General features: G+C 40.8%; 1 protein-coding gene across 4 annotated transcripts in view; it reads right to left on the bottom strand.

Moving 5' to 3' along the window:
- Nucleotides 1-18828, bottom strand: part of thada (THADA armadillo repeat containing) — a 367664-nt gene that overhangs the window by 314539 nt on the left and 34297 nt on the right. For all 4 annotated transcript variants that reach the window (XM_060831397.1, XM_060831398.1, XM_060831401.1 and 1 more), the window contains exons 14-16: nucleotides 10129-10252; nucleotides 8839-8990; nucleotides 4819-5059 (exon numbers count right to left, since the gene is read on the bottom strand). In XM_060831397.1, the coding sequence (XP_060687380.1) occupies nucleotides 4819-5059; nucleotides 8839-8990; nucleotides 10129-10252 (517 nt within the window). The remainder of the gene's footprint in view (nucleotides 1-4818; nucleotides 5060-8838; nucleotides 8991-10128; nucleotides 10253-18828) is intronic.

The raw sequence follows: 18828 nt of genomic DNA, 5'->3' as shown, positions 1-18828 counted from the left end.
TGATTTGTGCTGTTAATTCATCTACATTGTTACAAATACTACAAGCATTCAGGTAAAGCACCTTAATGCTAATTTTCTTATCCTCATGATTTCCATCATCTCCAGTAATTTTTCCTTCCTTTTAGTTTCATTCCTAGGCTGCCTTGAATTTAAACCCTGCACACATGCCTAACCTGCTGCTTATCTTTCTACTTGATTCCAGACTCCCTGTTGCTTTCCCTTTCCCTTCCCCCCCCCCACCTCAACTCAAGTTTAAAGTCCTAGCGACCACCCTACTTATCCTTTTTGCCAGAACACTGGTTCCAGATCGATTCAGGTGGAGATCGTCCCATCGGTACAGATCGCCCCGGTTCAAAAACTGATGCCAATGTCCCATGAAATGGAATCCCTCTTTCCCACACCAATCTCTTAGCCACGTGTTTACTTGCCTAATTTTCTTATCCCTCTGCCAATTAGCATGTGGCTTGGGCAGTAAGCCAGAGATTCTGACCCTCGAGGATCTGTTCTTCAATTTCCTTCCTAGTGTTTGGTACTCCCCAAACAGGTCCTCCTTCCCAGCCTTGCCTATGTTGTATGTGCCAACATGCGCCACAACAACTGGATCTTCTCCCTCCCGCTCCAATATATACTTTTAAGCCGGTCGGAGATGTCCTGCACCCTGGCACCAAGCAGGCAACACATCATGCGGAACTCCCAATCTGGCTCACTATTTGTCCCCCTAATTATAGAATCCCCTATAACAACTACTTGTCTTTTGACTGTCCCCTCTTGACTGGCCTTCTGCACCATGGTCAGCAGGCTCATCCTCATTCATACAGGGAGCAAAAATCTCATACCTGTTGGACAAGGTCAAGGGCTGAGGCTTCCCCAGTCCTGAACTCAGAATCCCTCTATCTGCCTCATTTACAGTTAGATGTTCCTGAATTACTTAATCTACCGGGAATGACTGCCTCCTGAAACAAAGTGTCCAGGTAACTCTTCCCCTTTCCGGATGTGCTGCAGTGTTTGAAGCTCAGATTCCAGACCCTCAATTCTGATCTGGATTTCTTTCAGCAAACCAACACTTGCTGCAGATGTGATCACTGCCGTTCACAATGGGATCAGCCAGCTCCCATTGTACTGATGTTGTCCTAATGAGGGACCCTTGCTGGTAAGCAAGTCTTCTGTGAAAAAGGCACAAGACAAAACCGGACATGGAACACAATAAAGTAATTTTTTTTGTAATGCCAGTAGATCTGGAGTTTATCCAATCATGGCATTACTGCATCCTCTTTAAAAAGGCCTGACTGAATGGGTGAGTGGAAAAATAAACAATTTTCATTGAGGGACTGAGAGTGACTCTTACACTAAATAATGATCAATGAAGAATTCCAGTAGTAGTAGTAGCAGCACATATAGCCATCTCCAAAGGTGGTGAATTCCACTAAAGCAGAGGCTGTAGTTTCAATAGGTTTTGCAGTAGAATAAGGACAACAGAATAATGAAGAAATATTGTTAGTAAGTAAAAGCCTAAAGACTTGAAGTTCTGATCAGTGCCAACAAGTCAAAGATAAATTAGAAAAAGGGAGGCAAAACAAAACTGGTTGGACAGTTGGAAGGAATTTGTTGTTTATTGTGACGTTCCAGATGAGATTCAGCCAGATGTACCCCATAAATAAATGCTTATTGGAAAAATACTGAGGCTTGATTGAACATCAGAACACACAAACTACAGGGAGAGTTAGGCATTTTGGCCTTTTGGGCATGCTCCCCCATTTAACAAGATCATGTTTGATCCGACTGTGGCCTCTACTTTAAAGCAAGACTGTTACTTTTAAACTGTCCCTTCCAGTTTTATTCACCAACCACCCTCCACCACTGCAAGGGCAATCATACTTTAATCCTCCCTCAAGTCCACTCAGGATTTGAAATGCTTAAATAATTCTTCTAAATTCTAATAAATGTTGGTTAAGCTTGTCCAACCTTTCCTTAAAAGATAATATCTCCATTTCAGGTATCAATCAAGTTAACATTCTCTGAAATGCCTCTTTTGCATATGCATTTATAATCCTTCTTAAATAGAGATCAAATCGATACACAGTATTCCACATATGGCCTTCACGACATCATAGGCATAGTAATAAAACACTCCTACTTTTAGAATTTATTGCAAAGGGAAGGAATATAACAGCCATGTCTTCTTAATCACTTGCTGTATCTGTATACAAATGTTTGATTCATTTAGCAGGACACCCAGCTCCCTCTATACATCAGACATCAACAAATTCATTTAAATCATATAACATGTTCTTCTTACCAAAAGATGAATAAGTTCACATGTACACACATTATATTTCATCTACCAAAGTTTTGCCCACCTATATCCCTTCACATTCTCTTTATGACTTACCTTTTCTTTGCGTCATCAACAAATTTAGCTATCATACATTCAAACCTGCATGCATGTGTTTGAGATAAGGGACTGCAGCATTAATCCCGGTCACACTCCACTCAACCTATCTTGCCAGCCTGAAACAATTTGTTAATACTTATACTGTTTTCTATCACCTATCAATTCTCTACCCATGATGATACATTCCCCTCTACACCACGTGTTCTTATTTTGCATAGTAACCTTTGATGTGGCACATTGCCAAATATCTTCCAGAAATCCAAAAACAGCAATTCCACAAGTTCCCCTTTATACACATTGTTTGTTACATCCTCAAATATGTCTAATAAATTGGCCTCCTTTTCAAAAAGCCATGCGACTCTGCTTGAATTTTAAGTGCACTGCTTTTACCTCCTTAATAGGTCCAGTATTTTCTGTACCTCAGATGTTAAGCAAACACGCCTTCACTTTTATCATTTCTTGAATAAAGGAACCTCATTTGCTATTTTCTACTTTTGTGGGATCTTTTAAAATCAGTGGAATTTTGAAAAATTAAAATCAATTTATCAACAATCTCAGCAGCCACTTATTTTAAAACCCAAGGGTAAAGTCCATTAAGACCTGGGGACCTGTCAGCTTTCAGTTTTAATAATAATTTACTCAGTACCCTTTCACCCCTCAGTAACTGTACTTGTTTTAAAGTTCCTTGGGCGGTTTTGATTAGCTTAAAACATTAGTCTTAGATCCAACTTTCTCTCCGTCAACCAAATTTAAAATTTAATTATACTGTTATCACTGCTATGTGACAGGTACCTCAGCAATAACATTATGAATTAATCTTACCACGTTGCATAAAATCCAGTTTAGCCTATTCGTTGTCCAGCTCCAGAACATGTTGCCCTAAGAAACTATCCTGAAAATACTCCATGAATGCATCATTCAAACTACTTTTACCAATTGACTTTTCCCATATACAGTAAATTAAAATTAAAGGTGTCATCAACATATCTGATCCAGAGTTTGGGTTGGATTTGTGGTATGGCTGTATGTTCTAACCTTTGACACCTTTGTAATCATCAAAAACACAGATATAGAAAAAACACACCGAATCATCAACGCCACACTCACAGGAATCCGATTCACACGAGAAGAGGAAAAGGATAGCCAACTCCCATTCCTCGACGTGTTAGTAGAGAGAACACCCAACGGAGAATTCACCACAAGGGTACACAGGAAACCAACACACACAGACCAAGTCTTAAACTATGAAAGTAACCACTCCAACACACACAAACGAAGCTGCATCAGGACACTATTCAAAAGGGCCACAACACACTGCAGTACACCAGAACTGCGAAAAGAGGAAGAGGAACATCTATACAAGGTATTCGCCAAAAACGGATACCCACACAACTTTATCACCAGATGCCTAAGAGATAGACCGAGGAACGAGGACATGCCACAACCAAAAGGACTAACCACTCTACCATACGTCAGGAGCGTCTCAGAACTGACAGCCAGACTACTGCGATCCTTAGGACTCATAACAGCACACAAGCCAACATCCACGCTCAGACAACAACTCACTAGAACAAAGGACCCAATACCCAGCATGAGCCAAACTAACGTAGTTTATAAAATACCATGCAAGGACTGCACAACACACTATATAGGACAAACAGGAAGACAGCTAACAATCCGCATCCATGAACATCAGCTAGCCACAAAATGACACGACCAGCTATCTCTAGTAGCCATACACTCAGACAACCAGCAACATGAATTTGACTGGGAAAACACCACTATCATAGGACAAGCCAGACAGAGAACAGCCAGAGAATTCCTAGAAGCATGGCATTCATCCACAAACTCCATCAACAGACACATTGACCTGGACACCATATACAAACCACTACAGCTGAAACTGACACCCGGAAACGGCAAGAACATCCACCAACAGACACATCGACCTGGACCCCACATACAAATCACTGCAGCTGAAACTGACACCCGGAAGCGGCAAGAACAAACCAATATAAATACCGGAAGAAACATCAAAGCAGCGCTTCACACGAGGCTCCAACAGCACTGATGATGTTCCCTAGCCAGGGAACGAAACGTTTGCAGCAAAAACTTCCAGCTCGGCGAGCAGAACCACAATAATGTACATACAGACTAGCTGCAGAGATAAGCCATTCAGCCCCTAAAGCCTATGTAACCATGATATATTTGATTTGAATTCTACATTCCAGGTCACACCCATAATCTTCCATTGCCTTGGCTAATGAGAACCCAAGAATGTTTATTACAGATTAATTAATAAATTTAATTTAAATTCTCTCAGGATTGGATTTGTGCCTCTGCTGCATTAATCCATACAGCATGGCAGGGAAGGCAGCAGAAGAGAAAACAAACTAAAATATATTAGATTGCAAATGAACACTAACCTTCTAAAACATTGGTTTCTAGTACTTCCTTATCTGTAGACTGCTTTCCACAAACCTTGCCGAGGTAATCAATCTGGTAATCAGTCTGCTGCTTCAAAGGGCAAGCACTTAAAGCTGGCATTAAGCCTTCTTGCTGTACCAGAAGAGCCAGGAGGTATGAAGCAGTGATGCAATCATAAGGTTTGGTACTGGTTGACAGATCCAAAGCTGTCTGCAAAAGTGTTTGCAATTTTTCACTGTCCTGTAAGGTGAGGTGCAGAGTAACAAGTAATAAACATTTCCAGGCAAAAGAAACAGTCATGTGAATCTGCCAAAAGTACTTTAACACTTGCTCCAAATCTAAGTTTCTTAACATATGCGTTATGTAACTGACATTGCTACATAGATAGACATGCCATTGTATAAAGATGGGGTAAGCTTAAAAATGAAAAATAAAAATGAAACAGTCACTTAAAATTCCTGAGACTGAAATCAAAGGCCTAAGAAAAGTGTCAGATAATACAGTTCACTGGCAGATCTTGTGAGCAGAACTTGCAATGTTTAAGTAGGAAGACATCATTCTAGTTATGTGTTACCCAAAAATCTGGAAAATGCGAACAATTTCACAAGACAGCATGAATGGATATCCACAACAAGGGTACATCTAAATACAGTATGTCTTCATATGATTCACTGAAAGTTCAAGGTTAAAACCAGGTAACTAAAAAAAAATACAGTCACTAACAATCGTGAAAGTTTACATTTATTCATGACTAGACAGCAAACCACAGAGCCATATTTGTTTAAAATTGGCTGACAGAATGTGGGGATATAACTTGACCCTAGCTGTCCTTCAGAAGATGGTAGCCGGTAGTGAGTTACCTTCTTGATCCATTGCAATCTAGGGATTCACAATGCCTTTAAGGAGGAAATTTCACCAAAGGACACAGAAGGAACTAAAATATATTTCCAAGTCAGGATGGAGAGCAGCTGAAGCAGAACTTGACGTGGTGGTGTATTTGCCGACCTGGTCCTTCGAGATAGTAGTGATCAATGCTCGAGATGGTTTGGAAGGTGCCAGCCAAAGGAGCTTGGTGAATTTCTGCAGTGCATCTTGTAAATGGTAAACACTGCTACTACAGCATGTCGGTGATGAAGACAGTGAATTCTGCAGATTTGGTGCCAATCAAGCGAGCTACTTTGTTCTGTATGGTATCAAACCTCTTGAGTCTTGTTGCGACTGAACTCATTCTGGCAAGTGGAGAGTATCCCATCACACACCTGATTTATGCCTTGTAAATGACGGACAAGTTTTTGGGGATTCAGGAGCCGAGGACCAATATCGATTAAAATTAGAGACCCAGACAGACATCTGGCGTCTATGGCAAGGACTGAATGACATCACAGGATCTAAAAAGAGGCAGTGCAAGATAGCAGACGATGACACATCCCTCCCAGATACTCTCAATGCCTTCTCTGCTCACTTTGATATGACTTTCGAAGAGGTAACACCTATTCCGACAAGTCCTGACAAACCTTTCCCAACAATCACTGCAACAGAGGTCAGATCAACTTTCCTTTGTGTGAGTCCAATGAAAGTGATTGGACCAGACAAAGTACCAGGCCGTGCACTCGGAGTGTATGCAGATCAACTGGCAGAGGTTTTCTCGGACATCAACCTCTCTCTGCAGCAGGCAACTGTCCCTGCCTGTTTCAAGAGGGCCAACATCATCCCTGTGCCTAAGAAGGCTCATGCAGCATGTTTCAATGATACTGCCCAGTGGCCATGAAGTGCTTTGAAAGGGTGGTCATGGCATTAATCCAGCCTCCCGACTACTCCTGACCCAGTCCAATTTGCTTATCGAACCAACAGATCCACGTCAGATGTCATATCACTTGCCATTCACTCCTTCCTACAACATCTTGACACCAAGAACAGCTACATAAGAATCCTACTCACTGACTATAGTTCAGTCTTCAACACTATTATCCCCTTGAGACTGATTATTAAACTTAGTGATCTCAGACTAAGCCCCACTCTCTGCAACTGGATCCTCAGTTTCCTGACCCCAGGCCACAATCTGAAGACTGGGGACAATATTTCATCCTCACTAACATTCAACACTGGAGCCCCCCAGGGGTGTGTACTCAGCCCCCTATTGTACTCGCTGTATACCCATGATTGCATTGCCAAATACCAGACTAATGCCATTTACAAGTTCACTGATGACACCACCACAGCCGGTCGAATCTGTTAGCGAGGAAACAGACTACAGACAGGGGGTGGAAGACCTGGAAAAATGGTGCTGGCAAACCTCGCTCTCGATGCTAGCAAAACCAAGGAATTCATTATGGACTTTCAGTGGGATGTTACTCATGCCCCCTTACACATTAACAGCACAGAGATGAAATAAGTGGAGAGTGTCAAGCTCCTGAGAGTAGTCATCAACAACAAGCTTTCTTGGACTCTTCATGTGGGCATAAAGGCCCAACAACGTCTCTTCTTCCTCAGGCAGCTGAGAAAATTTGGCATGGATGTATCACTACCTGTATTGCAATCGTACCATTCAAGATCGGAGATGGTTACAGAGTGGTGAACTTGGCCCGGACAATCACAAAGACTAACCTCCCATCTATAGAATCCATCTACCAGGCCCGCTGTCAAGGAAAGGCCGTAACATTTTTAAAGATCCATCCCACCTTGGTAATGCTTTTCTACAACCTCTACCACCAGGGAGAAGGTACAGAAGCCTGAACACACACACCAGCCAGTTTTGAAACAGTTTCTATCCTACGGTTGTTAGAATACTGAATGGACTCACAAACTCTTAGCATTCGCCTGTACTTGCGTTTTGGTTTTTGTCACTGTTTACCTATTAATTACTTATCTATACTATTTAACTCTGATCTGCCTGTATCGCTCGCAAGACAAAGCTTTTCACTGTGCCTCGGTATACGTGACAATAAATTCAGTTCAAGAGTTACAGCCTATGACCTGCTCTTTGAGTATTAGTGTTGGAATCAAAGACAATAGGTGCTTTCAAGAAGGAAAACAATATAGTTCTTAGGGCTAACAACATCAAAAGATATTGGGGTGAAAGCAGAATAATCAGTCACAATCATACCAAATAGTGAAGCAGGCTCAAAGGGCTTGAATGCTCTATACCTGTCCTATTTTCTATACTTCGACGCTGTGTCATTCCAAGCTTCTACAAAATACTGCACAGGGGTTACTTAAAAGGGTGGAGCACTGACAATCAACACAACAGTGTCAGAAAGCAGAGGCTGAATCTCTCATATATGCCAAATACAGAATGTCAAGAAAACTGGAGTGTTGTTCATTGCTAATTGCCCAAAAGACAGACAGACAGACAGACACACGCAGCAGCAGGATGCATATGATAGGGCAAGGGCACAAGAGGGAAACAAATACTCAGACAGTGAGAGCAGCTGACAGAGACATAGACACTAACACACTCATGAGCAAACCATTTCCTCATTCTTACCTTTCCTAAATAGAAAGCAAATGATCTATTGAGAATCAGGACAAAAACATTTCATATCACCTCAAAATGGCTGTGTGTATATGCAAAGGTTTTGTTTTCAATCAATTGCTCTTTGGCTTGATGGACTGAATGGCCTCTATCTGTACTGTAGGGATTCCATGAACTTTGTGGAAAAAGCATTTTAAAATCTAAATATGTACGAAGTGTAATTAACAGGGTATGTTCTGAAATGCCCTTTCCAGCAAAATCTGATCCAGTGTTTATTAGTAAGCATCCATTTAATCCAGTTTCCGATTCTTGTTGTTTATACAACTTGAAGCCAAGGCAGACACTCCCAAGTATTTTAACATTAACACTGAGATGAGACAGATATTCAAGCAGAATTATTTTTCATTATATGTACTTCATTAATATCTACAAAATATCAAAAAATATATTTCAAAAATCAAGAAATCTTAAAACAGAACCTGCTTTAAGAAATATAGTTAGAAACTTAATGAACCATCACCAAATAATTGCCTCTCAAGAAGGTTACCTGTAATCCTAAAACTATAGGTGGAAGTTTCTTCAAAATGTCATAGGCTAGTAACTTCAATTCTTCAAAAGTGCTGCTCAAACACCCGAGTAAAGCATCAACATTGGCTGGCTGCAAGACATCAGTCATTTGCATCACTCTATAGGTCTGACCTGCAGAAAAAGTTTTAAATAAAGTTACTGAATCCATCATCAGGACAGTGAATTTTTTTTTAAGTTAAAACAACTGCAAACTTTACAATACGGTGTATTTAAGTTTAATCCCCAATACGGCTAACAATGCACTTCTGGAGCCAGACTTCTAGATATTTTGAAACTGAAGTGCTGTGTTTTTTGAAGACAGAGGTGCAACAGTTTTGAAATCAAGCAACCACATTTGAAAAGAGGAAACCACTTCCAATATCTCTGTTAGCATAGCAGCCAGGAAGAGAATTTAGATGGTTACTAGCTTAGTGGGAATATGTTAAGGAACCTGTTCATGGAAAATTAACTTGGAAAGAATATGGGAAGATAAAAGATAATGCTAACAAAAATGTGAAAGTTCGGAGTTAGGGCAAGCAGATGAAATGAGGAGGGAGAAGCAAGACAGGCAGTTGAAACTGTCATCTCAAATTAGAAGCAATGAATTTCAGAATTTCTTGACAATTGTTGAAAATTAAGTTAGGGCAAGCAGAAGAAAGGAGTACAAGGGAGATATGGCGGCACCAAAAGGAACAAGAGTTTATCTTTCTCTCCAAGATGATCCTGGATTAATGTAATTTTTGGCAGGACAGTGAACTATAACAGCATGTTATATGGCAAACAGTAACAAAACCAGTTGTATACCAAATGACTATAACAAGAAAAAAGGTAAAAACAATGACTGCAGATGCTGGAAAGCAGATTCTGGATTAGTGGTGCTGGAAGAGCACAGCAGTTCAGGCAGCATCCAAGGAGTAGTAAAATCGACGTTTCGGGCAAAAGCCCTTCAGGAATTCCTGATGAAGGGCTTTTGCCCGAAATGTCGATTTTACTGCTTCTCAGATGCTGCCTGAACTGCTGTGCTCTTCCAGCAACACTAATCCAGAATATAACAAGAAAAAGCCATACAACAGGAGAGTGCAAATATCAAAAGGTGGGACACAACATTGATGGTTACCATACCACTTCAGAAAATTGAAGGAGGCAAGATCAAAAGGCAGTGCAGTTGTGTTTAAGAAAGTGCAGCTCTAAATATCATGAAACATGCATTTTAGCCAGGGGACTCAGGATCCTGGACCCACAAGCACACAATTAAAATTATCTAACGTACCCTCCAAATTTTCAAAAACCTCAGCAATTATTCCTAAGAGACTCAAGGCAATGAATTTCCTAGGAAATGAAGCACCTGGAAACAGAGCTTGTAATAGTGTGTCACATATCCAGACCATAAAATCCTGGAAAATAAAAATGAAAGGCATCATTATCGACATTACTGCTCCTACATTTCAAATGCAATATGCTTTTTGTCTCGGTACTTTTTTAAAAAAAATGCTGTAACATCTGCTGCAGCACATCTAATTCTAGTAGAAAATGAGGACTGCAGATGCCGGACATCAGAGACAAGATTAGAGTGGTGCTGGAAAAGCACAGCATGTCATGCAGCATCCAAGGAGCAGGAAAATGGACGTTTCGGGCAAAAGCCCTTCATCAGCAATGAAGCAGGGTGGAGAGATAAATGGGAGGGGGTGGGGATGGAGAGAAGATAGTCAAGAGTGCAATAGGTAGATGGAGGTGGGGATGAAGGTGATAGGTTGGAGAGGAAGGTGGAGCGGATAGGTGGGAAGGAAGATTGGCAGGTAGGACAGGTTATGAGGATGGTGCGAGCTGGCAGGTTGGAACTGGGGTAAGGTGGGAGGAAATGAGGAAACTGGTGAAGTCCACATTGATGCCCTGGGGTTAAAGTGTGCTGAAACGGAAGATGAGGTATTCTCCCTCCAAGCGTCAGGTGGTGAGGGAGTTGCAGTGGACGCGGTTCAGGACCTGCATGTTCTTGTCAGATTGGAAGGGGGAGATGAAATGAGGGCAATGGAGTTGATTGGTGCAGGTGTCCCGGAGACGTTGCCTAAAGCGCTCTGCGAGAAGGCGTCCGGTCTCCCCAATGGAGTACTGTATACAAGTACTGGACTAGGAAAAGGATGTTAATGCAGTGGGTGCGGTCCAGAGAAGGGTGACTAGACTAATCCCTGGAATAAGGAGATTGCCTTTTGAAGAAAGCCTAAACAGGCTGGCTCTATGTCCCCTGCGAATTTAGAAGAGTCAGAGGTGACTTAATTGAAAAATTACAAGATCCTGAGGAGACATGACTTCCAAAATGTAAAAAGGCTTTTTCCTCATCTGGGAGAATCTAGAAGTAGGGGTCATACTTCAATAAGTTTTGACTGTCTGTTGAATTCTCTTTCTCAAAAGGTAATAAATGCAGAACCTTTAATTATTTTCAACACAGAGGCAGACAATTCTTGATTATCAAGGGACTGAATGATTATCAACAATGTTCAGCAATGCAGAGGTGAAGTTAAAATCAGATCAGTCCTGATCTTGCTGAATGGCAGAGCAAGCTCAAAGGGCAGAGTCACTTACTTTTGTGCCACATCCATATGGCCATAGCTGATCTGACAATTCTCAACTCCACTTTCCTGACATTTCCTATAATCCTCAATTCCTTTAGTGGTTAAACATCAGTCTACCTCAGCCTGGAATGTGCTCACACGACTTTGCAGCTCTCTGGTAAAGAATTCCACAGATTTACTATGTCCAGAAAAGAAATTCCTTCTGATTTCCATCCTAACTGGACAAATCCTTACTCTAAGATTGTACCTTCTGCTCTTAGATTCTCTAACAAGGAGAAATAACCTATCATGATCTACCCTCTTAAGCCACCTAAGAATCCTGTATGTTGCAATAAGGTTGCCTTTCATTCTTCTGAAGTCCAAAGAGTACAAACCCAACCTCTCCTGATAAGATCATTCCCCTATATCAAGGATCAGATCAGTGAACTGCATCCAATGCCAGGATACCTTTCCTTAGATAAAGGGGACCAAAACTATTCAAGTACTCTGGGTGCTGTCTGATGCATGCCTTGTATAGTTTTAGCAAGATAACCCAATTTTAACAGTTAATTCTCATTGAAAAACTAACATTCATTTCCCGCCAGATTATCTACTGAAGTTGGCTATCATTTTGTGATTTATACATTATTCCCCTCAAACAACATTCGCTCTAAGCTCCTGCAAAAGTTGGACCATCGTAAATCGCAGCATTGACTTCCGGTTGGGAAGTCTCTGTTGGATACGGACCCTGGAGGTCTGCACAGAAGAAAAGTAGAGGAAATACTGCTCCCAAATCTCAGTGCTACAGATTTCCACAGTCTTTCTCCATTGAAGTTATATTCAACTCATTTACTCTTCCTGCCACAATTTTTTTAAAACACATTACATTGTATCTATAGTAGAGGCAATTTCAAATTGTAGCATTCAAAAGCGTATTTTTGAATAATAATAATCTAGAAAGAAAGTGTGTGCCTGAGTAAAGAGAGGTAGCATAAAGTAGTAGGCTGTTCAGTCCCTTTAAGCCTGCTCTGCCATCCAATAGGATCAGGGCTTATCCGACATTCTTCATGTCTACTTTCCTGCCTTTTCCCCGCAACTCTGGATTCCCCTTCTGATCATGAATCTATCTCAGCCTTAAATAGACATAAGGACTCTGCTCCCACAGCTCTCTGTGGCAAGGAGTTCCAAAGACACTCAACCCTCAGAGAAGGAATTCCTCCTCATCTCAGTCTCAAATTGGCACCCCTTTATTCTGATACTATGCCTTTTAGTCCTGAACTCTCCCATAAGGGGAACATCCTCTCAATCCCCTTAAGAATGCTTCATGTTTCAATTACATCACTTTTTTTTTAAGATTAAATTACTCACAGTGTGGAAACAGGCCCCTCGGCCCAACATGTCCACACCGACCCGCCGAAGCGCAATCCACCCAGACCCAATTCCCCTACATTTACCCCATTCACCTAACACTACGGGCAATTTAGTATGACCAATTCACCCAACCTGCACGTTTTTGGACTGTGGGAGGAAACCAGAGCACCTGATGGAAACCCACACAAACACGGGGAGAATGTGCAAACTCCACACAGACAGTCGCCTGAGGTGGGAACTGAACCCAGGTCTGGCGCTGTGAGGCAGTAGTGCCAACTACAGTGCCACTGGACCTCTCATTCTTCTAAATTCCAGTGACAAGAGTCTCAACATACTTAGCCTTTGCTGATAAATGTGACAAAGCTGTTTTTTTATTAAAAAAAGTACTGTGCAGTCCTTGGCTTTTTTTTTCCCAGAGAGGTAGTAAATGACAGAAACTCAGAAGAGTCTGAAGGTGAAGGGTTTTAAGGCCAAGTTGATAATGGCCAGAGACTGCCTCAGCTAGAAGGCTTTCAAGTTTTAAAGAAAAGACTTGAACAGTGAAAGAGGTGCGGCCAGTTCACCCATCTAAGCTTTTGTCTGGTTTGTTTTTTTTTAAAAAGCAGGATTATGTGAAGAAAGGCTGCTGGACCCAAAGACGCAGGTCCAGGCTGGTACTCACTCTCTGACTTCTATCGTGTAAGACCCAGTGTTTGATTTTACTTTTGTGCCAAGGGGTATTTACGTGGATTGATGCGAGTATTTGGAACAGTATTTGGGATAGTCTGTTGGGCAGGATAAGTTACTTAGCATTCTGGTTTTTGTTGTTTGTGTTTCATTCAGTAATCTTGTAAATAAATTATGTTTTTATTTAAAACGAAGTGGTTTGACCAGCTGAATCTCTCATGGAATACCAACTTTACGCCTGCTTAAATCAACTAGCAAAGTTGGGGTCTTGGCTACCTTCTTGAAATGTTTTGAGGGGTCTGGCCTGGCTCATAGATTGGGGGCTCATTGCAGGATTTGTTCTATAGTTCCAAACGGGGATTAAGTCTGTTGGACTTGAAGGCAGCAAGAGGTAGGGTGTTAATGTCTCTTGTTCTGGGTGTTGATTTTGGTTGGTTTAAACAGTGCTTGGGATAAGCAATGGCTATTTCAGTCACCAAGAATTTCCTGGGGGTGGAAGAAATGACCTTGGGGGCTTTACAAAAGATGATTGAGGCCAAGCTGCTGGAATTAGCAGACAAGCTGGAGTTGGAACTGCCTCCTTCCATGAGGAAAGGAGAGATAATTACTGCAGTAGCTCAGCATTTAAATTTGCTGGAAATAAAGTTTTTAGAAATGGCTAAAATTCAATTGCAAATGAAGCAGCTTGAGTTAGAGACAAAAGACAAGGAAATGCAATTAAATGCAGGAGAAAGGGGAAAGGAAAGAGAGTTTGAATTCAGAAATTGGCACTTAGACCAGAGTTCAAAAATTCACTTCCTGAAGTAGTGAGAACTCATGTTGAAGAGCAGAAAGTTAAAACAGCAAGATTAACAGCTGAAATGGCTGATGATTATGAGTTGGTCCATTAAGCAAAGTTTGGTTTCCAGAATCAATTTCAATCAATCAGTGAGGGATAGAAATTGGGGAAATAGAGAAATCCTTACGTGGAAAGGGAAAGGTAGATCTTGGCAATGATCATAAGAATAACTTACCACATGGTAGAAAGGAAACTCTTTAGGGAGCAGAGATGTTAAAAAGCTCTGGTATTTTCATTGCGATAAAGTACACCTCAGGAAATCATAGTGTTGGTGGATTTGGAGAAGCACTGGGAAGTCAGATGTAGGAAAAACAGGATAAGCTAGTGAATTTTGTTGGCATGATAACAGAAAGCATAGTGGAGGTGAGAAAGCTGCACCAGGATGTACAAGCTGGTTGGAGGTTGGTTAAGGACAAAGTGTCAGACCTTCTTAAACCATATACTTGCAAAGGTAAAGTTTATTCACATAGTCTCTTTACTTGCTGCTGCTGGCCTAAGAGACACCGGATCCTCTTAGTCTGTGATGCTGAAAGTTGAGAAGGTATGTACTCCTGAAGGACTATTGCCAGAAAAGGTGTGAGTAACAAGAATTCACGGTGAGGCAAGAAATGCCAATTATGTAAAGTGAGGTTACAGTGTCCAGTGAAGAGTGGAGAATTTGTGGTAGAAGTACTGGATAAACTTTCAGCTCCAGGAATACAATCGGTCCTTGCTAATGATATAGCTGATTCACTGGTAGGAGTGCTGCCTACTGTGGTTGAAAAGCCAGTGGAAACTCAAGCAATGGGAACTATTGCAGGACACATATCCTGGAATTTTTCCTGACTGGATGATAATGAGGTCACAAAGTCACCATTTGAAACACGAGAGATCAAAGAGTACAGATAAGAAAGTTGAAGTGGAATTAACAGAGTCCCTGTTTGATCAGATGGTTGGCACAAACCAGGAGCAGATAGATGACACAGCAGACATTAGATGTCACAGATGAAAACTTAAAGCAACTATATCAAAAGGCATACACAGAAAAGGAATCTGAATGTATCCCTGAATGTTATTATCTTAAAATGATGTCTTAATGAAGAAATGGAGAAAATCACATCTTCATACAGATGAGAAATTGGCAGAAGTTCATCAAATTATATTGCCAGTGCGGTATAGAAAGGTGGTGTTGAAAGTGGTGCATGAGCCACCACTTGGGAGTCATTTAGGAGTGAGGAAAACCCAAGCTAAAATACAAAAACATTTCTATTGGTCTGGACTGCACAAGGACATAGCTGAATGTTGCCGGACATATCAGACATGTCAGGTAATTGCAAAATCACAGGCAATAATGAAACCCACACCTTTAACACCAATTCCTGCATTTGAGGAACCTTTCACAAGAATCTTAATTGATTTCATAGGTCCCCTACCTCAAACAAAAAGTGAGAATCAGTACTTGTTAAAAATAATGGATGTGTTGACCTGATTTCCAGAAAAATGTAATATCACAGCTCAAAAGTCTAGTAGAGGAGTTACTCAAATCTTTCAAGAGATACAGATTACCAACAGAGATACAATCATATCAAGAGTAAAACTTCACATCAAAATTATTCAATGAAGATATGGGCAGCTTAGGAATAAAACAATTCAAATCTACTGCGTACCATCCAGAGTCGCAGGGAGCACGAGAAAGGTGGCATCAGACATTAAAGACCATGCTGAGGGCTTATAGTCAAGACTATTCAGATGATTGGGATAAGGGAATTCTGTTTGTGCTTTTTGTGATCAGAGCTACACCAAATGAATCTATCAAATTCAGTCCACTTGTATTTGTTTTAGGGCATGAAGTGGGAGGACCGTTAAAAACGATTAAGGAGAAACTGGCAAGTTAAAATTCAGAGATGACATATTTGGATTGTGCGTCAAATTTTAGGGAACGATTAAATAGCGATGGGGAGTTGGCTAGATCACTTTTAAAGCATCACAGCATACAATGAACCAGGAAGCAGACAAGATATCAAAAATTCGCAATTTTGCTATCGGGGATAAGGTTACTTCCAGTGATAGGTGAACCTTTAAAAGCAAGATTTAGTGGACCTTATCAAGTCAAAAGGAAATTGACAGTGAGGAGAACTACTTGATAGGGACTTCAGACAGAAAGAAATCTCAGAGTATGTTATGTGAATATGCTCAAAAGGTACTTTGACAGGCAAGGAAAGCAAGAGGAGAATGTGTTAGGGTTGCACACAGAGGGAAGAACCAAGTTCAGAGGATTCTGGATTAGACATTCCTCAAATTAAATTGAACAATGAGGAAGTTGTTAAAAAACGGGATAAACTATTGAGTTACCTTCCAAAGGAAAATTGAAAGAGAGTTATTACTATCACATGGGGAGATGTGTGAAAATAAGCTGGGAAATACGAACCTAATTATGCATGATGTAGATATAGGAGATGCTGTGCCAATTAAGCAAAATCCTTACAGGCATAACCCTCCAAGGCTGGCACAGGCTCAAAAGCAGATTGAACACATGCTCCAAGAAAACATAATTGGAGTGAGTTACAGTCACTGGAGCTCACCCATAATAATGGTGCCAAAATCAGGTGGTACCCAACAGTTATGTGAGGACTATCGCAAAGTCAATGCAGTTACACAGACTGATGCATATCTAAATCCACGTTTGGAAGACTGTGTTGAGAAGGTGAGACAAGCGGCTTATATTTCCACATTGGACTTGCTCAGAGGATACCGGCAGGTACATTTGTCAGAAAATGCAAAGGCATTTTTGGCTTTCGTAATGCCAAATGGACCATATCAATTTAAAGCCATGTCATTTGGCATGAAACATGCACCAGCCACACTTCACAGACTAACCAATAATGTAATTGCAGGATTACCCAACTGTGTCGTATGTATTGATGACATGATAATTTTTAGTCACACATGGAAGGAACACTTACAGCATTTATCAAACTTGTTCGATCAACTTCAGAAGGCAGGCTTGGTGATAAACCTGGCTAAAACGGAATTTGTCAAAGGCCAAGTAATTCGGGAGTTTCCCATACCATTAACAAATATGGTTTCTGAGATTGAGTGAAAACTTATTGAAAATTTATACCAAACTTTAGCAGTGTGGATGCTCCACTCACTGAATTGTAAAAGAAAGGCAAGAAGTTTCAGTGGACAGTGGACGGTCAGTAGGCATTTGACAGCCCAAAAGCTGTGTTAATCACTGCCCGGTATTAGCCACACCTAATTACGCAAAGCCATTCAAGGTGGCTATCAATGCGAGTGATGTGGGTATTGGTGCTCTTGTAAGAAAACTATGAGAAGGTAGAAAAACCTATCAGATATTTCTCCAGGAGGTTGAACATTCATCAACAGGAATATTTAACGGTTTCAACGGTTGAGAAGAAGATTTTGAGCTTGGTGTTGGCATTACAACATTTCAGTGTTTATGCTACCAGTTTTTTTTATTATATATATATATATATGTGTATATGTATGTAGAGACAATCATATACACTGATCATAAATTTCTCCACAAACTTCAATGGGTTAAGAACAAAGATGCCAAACTGTTTGTTACAGTCATTCAACTTGAAAATTGCGCACGTGGCAGAAAACGTGACTGCCAATGAATTACTGGTACTGAAATGAGAAACAGGGGGGTTCAGTGGCAGGACTACAACAGACAAACAGAATGACTATAAACATGCAAAGTTACATTTTAATATATATATGTGTGTATGTTTGAGTACTAACAAAATTTTAAAGAGGTTTTAAAATGAAGCCATCATTGGGTATTTATGATTTTTTGTGAGTACGAGAGAGAGAGAGAGAGAGAGAGAGAGAGAGAGAGAGAGAGAGAGAGAGAGAGAGAGAGAAAAAAGAGAGAGAGAAAAGAGAGAGAGAAAAAAAGAGAGAAAAAAAAAGAAAGAAAGAGAGTGACAAAGCTATTCCTTTCACAAGGTTATGCAGTCCTTGGCTTTTTTTCTCCCCCCCCCCCCCCCCGAGACATTGTTAATGACACAGACTACAAAAAGCCTGGAGGTGAGGGGTTTTAGGGCCAAGTTGATAACAGCCAACAGAGATTGCCTCAGGCAGCAGGCTTTCAAGTTTTAAAGAAAACACTTGTACAATGAAAGGGATGTGGCCAGTTCTCAGAATTCAGCTTTTCTCTGGTTTTTCTTTTCTTAGCAGTAGTGTGAGAAAAAAGGCTGGTGGAACGAAAGAAGCAGGTCCAGACTGCTACACTCACTCTGACGTCTATCCTCTAAGACCCTGTGATTGATTTTACTTTTTGTGCCAAGGGGTGCTTATGGCAATTGTTGCAAGTATTTGGAACAGCATCGTCAAGTTGGGATAGTCTATTGGGGTTTCGGATAGGATAGGTAATGGAGTATTGTTTTTTGTTGTTTGTGTTTCATTCAGTGATCATAAATAAATTTGGTTTTATTTAAAACTAAGTGGTTTGACCAGCTGATTCTCTCCTGAAATATCCACTATACACCTGCTTAAAACAACTAGCAAAATTAGGGTCTGGGCTACCTTCTTGAAATGTTTT

The sequence above is a fragment of the Hemiscyllium ocellatum genome, chromosome 10 (genome assembly GCF_020745735.1).
Source record: "Hemiscyllium ocellatum isolate sHemOce1 chromosome 10, sHemOce1.pat.X.cur, whole genome shotgun sequence".
Classification (NCBI taxonomy): domain Eukaryota; kingdom Metazoa; phylum Chordata; class Chondrichthyes; order Orectolobiformes; family Hemiscylliidae; genus Hemiscyllium; species Hemiscyllium ocellatum.
The sequence above is the reverse complement of the archived record's forward strand: the minus strand, read 5'-3'. Positions and strand labels throughout refer to the sequence as shown.